Source organism: Stegodyphus dumicola, chromosome 8, assembly GCF_044657685.1.
Source record: "Stegodyphus dumicola isolate Sdum_Otavi_A_Nest chromosome 8, ASM4465768v1".
Classification (NCBI taxonomy): domain Eukaryota; kingdom Metazoa; phylum Arthropoda; class Arachnida; order Araneae; family Eresidae; genus Stegodyphus; species Stegodyphus dumicola.
In genome coordinates this window covers 154,147,570-154,159,226 of record NC_140775.1, presented here as the reverse complement: position 1 = coordinate 154,159,226, position 11,657 = coordinate 154,147,570, and the positions used below count along the sequence as shown (strand labels likewise).

Genomic DNA, 11,657 nt, shown 5'->3' with positions numbered 1-11,657 from the left:
TATAATTCCTTACTAAATGTAGTATTTTATCTCGATGTATTCCGTCTTTGATATTATTTAAATCTAATTCCTCGTCATTTTAAATATCACGAGTACACATCAAATAGTTTTCTAGTTGCAGTTTTCTAATTTCGACTATGCGTAATGTACGCTTTACGCATGCGCGCGTTGAAAGAAATGTTTAAAGTAAACAAATAAATATTAAGCCTTTTTTTTTTTGTAAATTTTGATACCTTTTAGATCATAATTGCTCTTTATTTCATAAGTTACGGTTTCCTATTTTTAATTTTATAATTTCTGCATGCCATCTTACCAGATTTAAACTGATGATCTATAATCCGGAATCGCCTAAGTCACGACGAGTCCAGATTAAAGACTTTTGACTGTATTATCTATTTACGCGACTGATCTAGTTAAATCTAGCATCGATAGATGGCACCACATTACGGTGACTTTCAGGATCTGACGCTTTGCTCCGCCCTACTTGGTTTGTGGCCGCCTCCTTCTGCAGCTTCAGTTATAAATAAAACAAAACCTTAAAAAATATTTTACTTCTAATTTCAACATTATGCACTAGCTTAGGGCTATAAACATTAACCTAAGTATTATAAGCGAGAAGCGTGGTCAATAAAATTTTATAGAATTTTTATCTCAAGGATGGTGGCCGTCTCGTTTCGTCTGCACGGTTATTGCAGAAATATCGCGCATATGCGCGATTTGTCCGGCTCAAGAAAATAAAGCCCAGTTGGCACATGACATTAATCTTCATGACAATTTGGTACGGTCTAAGTTGGTTCAAGGATGGCGGCATGAACTGCAAATTACAGAGGTAACAAATAATTTATACCTTTGCTGGTCTTAAAAATTCACTTTTTTAATTGTTTTTAATAACAAAATAAAATATATTTGCTAATCTAACCCTCACTGCCATATGTTTGAATAAAAAAGTATAATTCAAGAATAACAATAATTTTTATTGCATTATTCAGATTTTTCATGACAAGGAAAGGAAATTTCACTAGTGGGAGGAGTCAAACAATATTTTAAGAGAAGGAATGTAACACGATGTGATGAGCAAAATAGTAAAGTAACGTAAAAATATTAGAAATTTGAAAGCATTTGGAAGAGCGAGATTGGAAAATTAATATCATGAAGTAAACAAGAAAAATTATTAATGATGTCAAAGTCGATTTAATGAAGACGCTTTACGGATAATTTTTTAAAGGTCCCACATTAGAATGTAATTCAGTGACTGCCGTACTTAGCTAAAAAAATTCTTTTTCCTTTCGAAATTTAATTCATATTTCCTGACGAGAAATTTCAGCGCTTTTTCAATTTGGCCAATATACACCAAACAGCACGATAAATATCAAACAATGATAAATTAATACAATAATTAAAAGCACATATGAGATCTTCAAGAATCAAAAATTGAATTTTACTGACAGGTGAAAAAAATAACTTAAATATTAAACTTATGGAGAAGTCGAGAAATTCTGTAATTGATTGTAAATTAAAATAATTATTGGGTACGTGTGAGCTGAACGTCACTGTTGACTTAGTGTCCTGTTGACTAAATGTCTTGACAGTTAACTGTCCCGTAGCTAAATGCCCTAACGGCGAATTCTGTGTGTCGGCTAAATGTCCTGTTGGCGAACTGTCCTTGTCGACTAAATGTCCTGTTGGTCAAGTGTCCCGTTGACTTAGTGTCTTGGATCCGAAATAAAAGGCTTTGGTTAGTGTTCTTCACATGCAAATTAAGTTACAAGTTGGAGACTGTGAAGGCCATTTCACAAAATCAGATCTTCCATTCATTGGCAGTTAAATTTGGTGAATATTGCAACACTCTCCCCACACTTCATTGAATAGTAATTTAGTAACAGCAGCTGGAGAACTAAATTTCATGGAGTTCTCATTATTTAAATATAAAAATATGTCATACACCTATTCACATTATTTTTTACTTTTGCAACTTTTTTTCTAATTTCTGAATAAAATTCTTTATAACGTCCTTCATTCTGTCAATCAAAGAATGCTTTCACTTAAGCTGATGTATCTCCAGTAGTAGAATATGAGGTCCTAACTCTAGATACAGTTCCATCGAAATTCTGCCTACTTTGAAACTCTATAAATTATGATTCCAGGGAAGGCGAACAATATAACGATTGTTTTCAAATTCCACCTATGCTGATGTATCTCCAGTAGTAGAATATGAGGTCCTAATTCTAGATACAGTTTTATGGAATAACAAACTGGTCACTTAGGTCATAGAACTTCTCACCTTATGGGGGTCCAAATTCTGCCTACTTTGAAACTCTATAAGTTCACTCATTTGGCAGAATTTTAGAAAGAAAAGTAAATGCAGATTCCTTTTGTTTTAAAACTTTTTTTAATTTCAAATAGAAAAAATGTCATTTTATGCCTTCTTCCCCCCCCCCTCGAGTCCATATTTTTGTATAACCCTTGTATGCGGCTTTGTCATACATATAAGATTGAAGTCTCATTGACAAAATCTCACAACCATCATGATTGAAACTTTGCAGGTGACATATAATTTAAAAAAGCATCGCGTATTTTTCTATAAAATGACGACTGCTATCAATTTATAGATGCATCTTTTGAGATTTATTACACATTTGTTTTCATTCTTAAAGTCTTCACAAGCACCATATATGATAAACTATTGTTACCTTTTTAACGGGTAGAATGTTAATTTAAGGTGTTTGGTGGTTAGTATCTTGTTCACGTAAAATTATAAATTATCTAATCCTAAAATGTTTTATTAAGGTAAGTGGAGTAAACTTATTCTAGACTTTAACACTTATTTTATCAAATACAGTTACTATCCAAGGGTAAAATATTCATTAAAAAAGCAATTACCTAAAATAAGATATAAATACATCAGAATAAAGTACCATAACACAGCTCAGATAAGTTGAGAAATACCCCACATGTCTGAGAACATAGTTTTTGGCATCCATGTGCATACTGTCTGTCTATGGTAAGAACAGCTCTCGCCAGTTTGTCTGCAGCTGTCTGTTGCCGTAGAAACGAGCCCTAACCCATTTTTCGTAGGGGTGTCTTGAAGACTTACTTCTGAGTTTGCCACCTTGGCGCATTTAAAGATGATTTGGCGATATTCACATTTTGTTTTAGTTTCAAGTAAAATGCTTGTTGACCCTTTGCGTCAACCCCGACATCCAATTTCCGAAAATGAAATTCGATGGCGTAGATAAAGCTTTTGCAGTCAAGAAACGGTCTTTGATTTTGCCGTGTGAGGTACAAGTCGCTAAATTTGCAATCCCTCTAGATGTACAATGAGTAAAAATAAACTTGTAGGGAAATAAATTTAAAAATCCGTGTTTATTTTTGAAGAAAAATTTTAATTTCGACATTTAAAAAAATCATGCTATTATTTTGCTTCTTTTTTGTTTATTTGTTTGCTTGCAAAATCATAGATGACATCTTAGAAATCTACTTGATTGCCCAATTCTCTTTATATAGTATAGACGCACTTCATAAATATAAAATAAATTTAATTTTTATAGTTCTCCCCTCTAGCTGATCTACCGTGAACATTCAAAGCAATTTCTTCAGTCTTTAAATGACGTTCTGCTATGTTTTTATTTCAAAATTTTCTGTTAATTTATTGCTTGTGCTTTAATAATGACTAAAAATTTGGTACTTTTCTGTTTTGCTGCGCAAACGATAAAGTTGCCAATAATGGTACAACTGATACCAAACGGAATATCTTCGCTGGTAACTTTTTACGCCTCAGTTTCAAAACAAGTCACAGCCATTTCTTACCAATTGATTGTTTCTTTCAATACTGGCCTACAATTACGTAGAATTTTTACAAGATAGTTAAATTTTATCCCCTAAAACAATTCGCGGTAATTAAGTCAATTAGAATGCAATCATACCGCTCACCCGAAGGCAAAAATATAGAAAAGGCAAAATCAAGTGTTAAATTCATCAATTCTAATGAGAATGCACTAGCGAAGTAAAGCACTGTGGTTTTACATAATTTCTGAGTAAACTATTTGTACGAATTGAAATAATTCTTGCACTTAAATTGTATTCAAAATTAAGATTTAACTTGAAATTAATGCAGATAATGACTGAGAGAATTAGATTTTTGTAGCGTAGTTTACGTGAGATGAAATTACTTGGGGTCACGTGATACGAACCGGCGAATCAGGATTTTGAACCATCAAAGCATAGTAAATTCTTAAATTAATGTCTTTTTACAAATTTATTGTCTTTATTTATTGGCTTTTTACAAAATTTTAAACCATATTAAAATGTTTATGCCTTCAAAATAAAAAATTCTTAGAATTAATACTTTTTTTTTTTTTTTTTATACTGTATGTTGTCGCCAACAAAGTCTGCTTGGCGAGATTTGCGCCGCCGAAATGGAAAAGTACCAAAAATTTCATCATTAAATGTATATAGAATCATCTTGAAAGTAAAAGCATATTTTTACATACCCATGCTCTCAATAAATACTTTTTGCGAACATTTCTTCTTTTCTCATACCTTTAAACTAAACCAAAAGCTGGTTAATTTAATGGCGGAAGGAAGCGAAGGTGAATTAAAATCAAAACTGTTTTTTCCTTAATTACCAGTGGTTTGGGTTGGTTTATATGATTACGGAAAGCCTCCAGGCCTAAGAGGAGGGATGCCTCCATGGAGGGCTTGCTAAGGGAAACTGGCTGTGCGCCCAAAACCGTATCATGTTGCCAAAATTTCTTAAAAGTTAAATTGCTGTCAATCCATGTTTCATCGATGTAAACGATGTGGCGTTCGTTCACTTGCTCTGAGTTTTCTCATTTCGCGTAAATAATTGTTCCTCCAAAATACAATGTGAGGTCTTTCGAAAAGATTTTTTTTTTTTCCCCTACGCATTCCAACGAAAATTCATTGAACACAAAACTTTGCACAAAGAGTCTTTTTGCCACGGGAAGTCTAATTTTTACCTCAAGACAGGCAGTAATTTCCGCACAGATGGCACTTTCTTTTCTTTGATGTAAAAGTCTTGTATTGTCTGCCGTAGAACGCATTTGTCAAAATCGTAAATTTCACATTTATGATTAGCAGGGCTTTTACATTTCTTTCCAAGTGTATTCAGAAGTTTATTTTCACCCATTGTTGATACTTCGCTCTTCAAAACTTAAGGAAGAGGAACTACTAAAGAGTTCGCCGAAACTTCAGAAGCGCAAAATTCTGCGACACTATACACGATTTGACGTGACTGAGACTTTAAAGGTTGACCTTTCTTAAACTGGAAGGGCATTTTAATAAATTGGCGATTAACAAAGCACTACGAAAATCAAGCTAAATAGAAGCGAATTTGAGCAAATGCTAGCACAAATGATATAACAACGAGAATAAAAAGAGCTAATAGTAATAATATAAGGCTTAAGAAAAGATGCGTGCAGCTGGAATGAAGCCGAGAAGACGAATGATAAACTTCCCTTAAGCCAACAGTCGCCAAAAACAAAATAACAATAAAGCAACCCTTGGTTCGTCCCTATTTGAAATATACTAGCCCTGTTGCTATAGCGACCGCCACTCGCCAGACACCGTGGCGGGAGCTGTTCTTACCGTAGACAGACAGTATATTACATTTGATATAGGCATTGATAAATTCTGAAATGCTATTCAGTTTCCATTTAATTCAATACTGATTACCTTTACAATATTTTTAAATGAGTAATTATTAATAATGCTAATAACAAAATCTGAATATTAAAAAAAAGCAAGATGGCAAAATTGTAAACTGACAGACCAACTAGCATTTTAAACACATAAAAAATTTATTAATTAATTTTTATATATATTAATTTTATAAGAAAATTTAGAAATTATTTGAAGAATTATCAAAATTCAATACTAAAGCTTCTTATCGATACCCATACTTTCCAATATATAATGCCTACACATTCGCAAGAAGATAAGAACACTACAAATCTTAAAATTTTTTATTTTCAGTATACAAAGATAATCTTCCAGGAATTCACCAAATAATGACATGATGTAGTATACAACAATGACATTTTTCACAAAAAATTTATAGAGGGTTTCTTACAAACTATATTAAACAAAACAAATATCATGAAACATGACAATGAAACAGTACATGATGATCTATGTTGAATAAAGCATATTTAGCATCAGAACATCAAAATGTGAATCTTTCAGAAAATATCAGAAGGCACAAACCCACATTCTTGGTGCAGATTAATGACTACAGTTTGTTTATATATTCTAAAATCACATTTTTTTTCAGTTATTTTACATAACATTGCAATATAAACGAAACTTTGAACAGTTATCTTTACTACTTAGTAGAAACTTAAAATACTGCAAAGAAGTTAAAGTTAAGCTAAACAGCAACCTTATTTTGGCAGAGATTTTAAACAAACCTCTATTGATTTTTAAGGTGGCCCATCATCCTCGAAATCAATAGTTTTTTTTAAAATCCATGTTAAAATAAGGTTACCGTTTTTCCGAATTTTACGTTCCACAGTGGCATGTTTCTCTTCTATTTGACTGCAAAAAAGCACTTATATTGCATTAACCTTTGAATTAAAGAATTAAAAAAACATTATGATAGGGAAGTTTATAAGTGTAAGACTATGTCAACAGTATTTGAAGAAGCATTTATCATAATAAAATAAAATAAAATTTTAAAGATATCATCTCTAAATGCTTCAGTTTTTCTAAACAAGCCCTTTTTTGACATATAATAAAACATCAAAGATGTAAATTGCTTCTATAGAACCCCTCTTATTTAATAATTAAAAAAATATATTTAAAGATAAGTTGTAAAATTTATTTTATTTGCAATTCTGCAAAATGATCTGAAATATTACACTTTATTAAACATACATAAAAAACTACCAATGCCTCCAAATTCACAAGTGACACACAATATACATCTCAAAATCTTATTCAATAAATAATCAACACATGTTCAATAATGTAATCCTGCATTTTGAATAAATAAATAAATAAATATCATTAAACACTTTCAAAATGTAATGAAATTTATCTCTAAACACATGAAAGCAGCTTGAATTATATAGATAACTATCTTATGGGCATGATTAAAGTAATGTTTTAGGAATGTTTGAATTAAAATAATAATAAATTAATATCGTTATGCTTTAACATGACAAATTTACATACATAAATGCAACTATATACGAGTCAAAGCTAAAAGCTTAGAAAAATAATTTCCATTTTAAACGAGCATTTGTATTACTGTTCCCATGAAGATGATTGTCAATATAAATTATAAAAAAATACAGAGATAAAAATTAAATCATTAATAACAAAATAATAAATAAATTTAAATTTAAAATGATTAGTTCAAAATTACGTTTAAGAACTTTAATTAAAGATAAATTACATATTACACTAAAAATTTAATATACAGTGAAACCTCTCTAGGTTAACTATGATTCCAGACGATTTTGGTCTTCTGTGATGGTCATCTAAGAAAAGCTAAATACTGGTAATAGCAATTACTGATTTGCATTACAGTTTAATCTTTCACAAGGCTTCTGGCATCATGTCAAGAAAAATTAACTAAAAGTGTGGTATATTGCCTTATTAATTATGAATAATAAATAATCTAGCAATAAAACAAAACAAAAAAATCATCTTACAACTTATTTTCAGAATAGGATAATGCTTTAAACAAAAACAGACCTTATGTGCCAAAAGGGAGGAATATAATGTTACATTACAAATTTTTATTAACTTTAAAATTACTCATCAATGAAGTCAGACTAACTGACCGAATACTTTCAATAAACACTTTCTCTAAAAGTGCTTGCACTACATAAAGTAAATCAGATTTTTATTTTCCGGATTTTGATTTAATTGGTTTTAACAAACTTTTAAGATCCTCAGTTAATGGAACAGCTCAGAATTTTTTTAACCTCATTTTCCAGCAGAATACCGTTTTTTTTTTTTTTTTTTTTACATTGGTTTACAACAAGCCCATACATAAATATAGCTAACTTAACACATATGGTGCATATATATATATATTGCTATAGAAAGGAACATGGCTGATTACAACAACATGAAAAGCAGAAATGAATTGTCTGTAGCTTTGTGATATCTTCACAGATATGCAGACACCCCCCAAAGAACAAATTATAATAAACAATTTAAAATAATTATTAGTTATATAAAGTGTGCTGCATCATTATGCTTAATCAAGTAATATAAAATACATCATAATGCAGAGAAAGGATGAAATTAATATTTTAGAAATTACTAATTACTGTTTTCCACACAAATTTTGCTGTTAACGTAAGAACTGGAAATGTAATTGTATGAATTTTTTCTGCACACAAAAATATCCGCGTTTGATAGCAAAATTACATTTCTATGGTGATAATCCAAATACATAGTTGCTGATCTTAGATTATGGAATGGTCTTCTCAGAGAATAATATTATTATCAATATTGATGTCAATGTTTTAAAAAATACCAGCCACTTCCAAAGGTAATTAAAATGAAGGGGGTTCACTATATCTATTAAGTTACACGATTTAAATTAATAAATTAATGCCACTTAAAAAGTTCCCTATATATTTAATGAAATCTGTAAATATTCAAGATGAAGACCAATCTTTATCACACACTGGGGGAACATGGTGGGGGGGGGGAAGAGAGAGAGAGAAAGAGAAAGTTAAGGGATATTAGAGTATCTTAATATTTCATTGAAATGGTTTGTGTGTATTAAGATGATGTTTTGGGCCAGTTGTATTTTGATTTTAGAACAGGCTTTCTTAGTGAATAAAAAGATAAATTTTATTGAGATAGCAATTACTATATGCTTTAAACTTTATGATAAAAATTATAAAAACAAACATATCTGACAGAAAATTATTTTTCTTATTGATATCAATGGCTTCCCTGATGCTGAACTTGTGGTATCGGTTTACTCAAGACTGGATTACAGATAGTTAGTCGACTTAAGATGAATACAAGTACCTAGATTTTCAGTAGTTAAGCTGCTCCTGGTTTCACTTAAAATAAATTTCATATATAAAAATATTTGCTTGGATTTATAAGTTGAACCAAATATGGACAAATAAAAATGTTATTATTATTTACTTTCAGTTAAATTTTTTATGTATTCTTCAAGTGCTCATTTTATATTTATGTTTTATAATTTATTTTTATATATTATACTTCATTTTCGGAACTCAAGTGTGTCACTTGAATTTTGAAATGGGTTGTGAAGTACTGGGTTAAAAATCTTTTATTTATAAATGCTTGTTTTCACATCACAGAATTTACACACAAATGCACAAATAATGCAGACTACCAGGACAAGTTTAAAAATAACTAAAATCCCATATAGACCAACATTAAAAAAGAATCTCAGTACATGTACACCGGAAATTAAGACTATATAAAAATAGCAAAGATTAAATAAAGAATTTGAATATTCTATGCAAAATTAAAACACACTTCAATGTAATGAATAAAGGGGGAAAATATTCTCACAATAAATTACGTATATTGATTTTTAAAGCCCCAAAATTCTGCAAAAGAATATTACACATAAGTATTTATTCTGTTTACTCAAGTAACATTCCCCCCCTTAAATAAGAACGGATGTAATTAAATACTGCATGGCATTTCAAAACACTCAGTCTTTTAAAAGGAAATGGTCTTCCCTGAAAATATGTCCTTTCCAAATAAAATCTGAAAAATTATTGTATATTGTGAAACGTTATTTTAAATATGAATGATAATATTTAAATGCTTGCACCATTTATGCAGTTATTAAAATTAAAGTAATGTATAGCATACATAAGGACATTCAAACTTGTTCCAAATTTTAAAGTGTGACTCAAATTGATTTCACACATATATACAAAACAATTCATATGTATTATCAACAATTTTCATGAATATACACTTGGAGAAAGCAAGCTCTGCTTCAAATGATAACAATAAATTTAACTTATATGAAAATTAAGATGATGCAAAACACAGAATAGAGATGATTAAAAACTGAAAACAATGATAATCAGGATGGAACCTAGGAGCAGATAAAATCATAATTACACAGTTGAAATGATGAATAAAAGTTTTGCATATAATGCAAAATTGTTTATTCCACATAGCAGAACAATATGATAAAAACATAAAATGCCGAACTTCATGAATAACACTATTTTTTATTCATCAATCACAATAGCCTTCGCTTTGCACTTGCATTAACCTAAAATGGAAAAAAAAAATTAATAGTTATGCAGTAGGCTTTCATCTTTCATAATGTTTCACATTAAACAAGAACAAAACGTTTTTCACGTCAATTAAACAAATGTTTTCAGTAACACTAGTTTATCCAGATCACCAATGATTTCTGCATATTTTAAACCTAATATTTTTAAGCGCGATGCTTTCTAAAAGCCTGCAAAGAAAATAAATAATTACTGTTTTATAACTTCAATTATGAAATTTCAGACATTTATCCTTATTATAAAATTTTTATAACATTTTTCACTCAACTTATTTTAAGAGAAACCTACCTGAAATAATTAAAAAAATTATAATTTAAAAACTTATTAGATTAAAATTATAAGAATAAATCCAAAAAATGTGAAAGGAACAAAATTGGGAATTGAAGATATGTGCCTCTGTCATCTTTTGGCTAGGCTATTCAGATTGCGCCAAAGCACACAAAGTGATCTGCATATAGAAGGGACGCCTTTGTGCATGATTTTTTAAAGAAAATGGCTTATGTTATACAGAAGAAAACCATGAAAACTTCCATATATCCAATGCAATTGCTGGTATTTAAACCAAGTTTTAAATAATATCAGCTCTCTCATTACCCAGCCATTAATGAGCCCCTCCAAGTTTTGAAATCACTGCACAAACTTTTTTCCCTCACGACTTTATTGCTTTCTCTGTTGATGTCAATACAGTATTAATAGCCATAAAAAATATTCAAGATTAAATATTATTCTAAATGCTCAATATATAACCTAGAAATCTAGAAAATCCTTTTCTAGTGGATATTACCAGAAACTCAATAATAAATATATAAATAATAATAATAAAATTCTAGCACTTAATATGTTATCAAAATTTGAACTAAAGCCATAAAAAACAGTACTACAAAGTACTGTTTTTTGTGCTAGTCTGTCTCTTTAATACAAATAAGTTACTGTTTATGAGTTAAGTACAAATAAACTAAATATGAATAAGTTACTATACTGTTTATGAAAAATTTGTCTAATACAAATACTGCCATTTAGAAAGAAATATTTTTACAAAATGTTCTAAAATAATAACACATTAATATACAGTAGACTTGTTAATTTAAATTAATGGGGACTAACAAAACTAATTGGATTATAGAAAATATTCCTGTAAGTTGTTTAATGTGGGGGGGGGGAAGAGGGAGGGGTCTGAAAAGCAATATTTGAGAATAGAACTAATACTAAAAACTATAAACTGCATAAACTTCGTGACACTATGCACAGACCAATTCTTCAACATCCTATTTTTCTACTTGCTGCACACTTTACACATAGCTTTAAAATTCATGCATTAACTTCCAAATCTTTGTCAACTGATGCATAATCTGCAAATATTAGATTATTATATTT

At 29.9% G+C, this 11,657-nt stretch overlaps 1 protein-coding gene across 3 annotated transcripts in view; it reads right to left on the bottom strand.

Moving 5' to 3' along the window:
• Positions 1–5,970: 5,970 nt before the first annotated feature.
• The window catches only part of LOC118182639 (sister chromatid cohesion protein PDS5 homolog A-like), a 138,735-nt gene continuing 133,048 nt past the window's right edge, over positions 5,971–11,657 (bottom strand). For all 3 annotated transcript variants that reach the window (XM_085822607.1, XM_085822609.1, XM_085822608.1), the window contains one exon: positions 5,971–10,261. In XM_085822607.1, the coding sequence (XP_085678733.1) occupies positions 10,229–10,261 (33 nt within the window). In that variant the 3' untranslated portion in view covers positions 5,971–10,228. The remainder of the gene's footprint in view (positions 10,262–11,657) is intronic.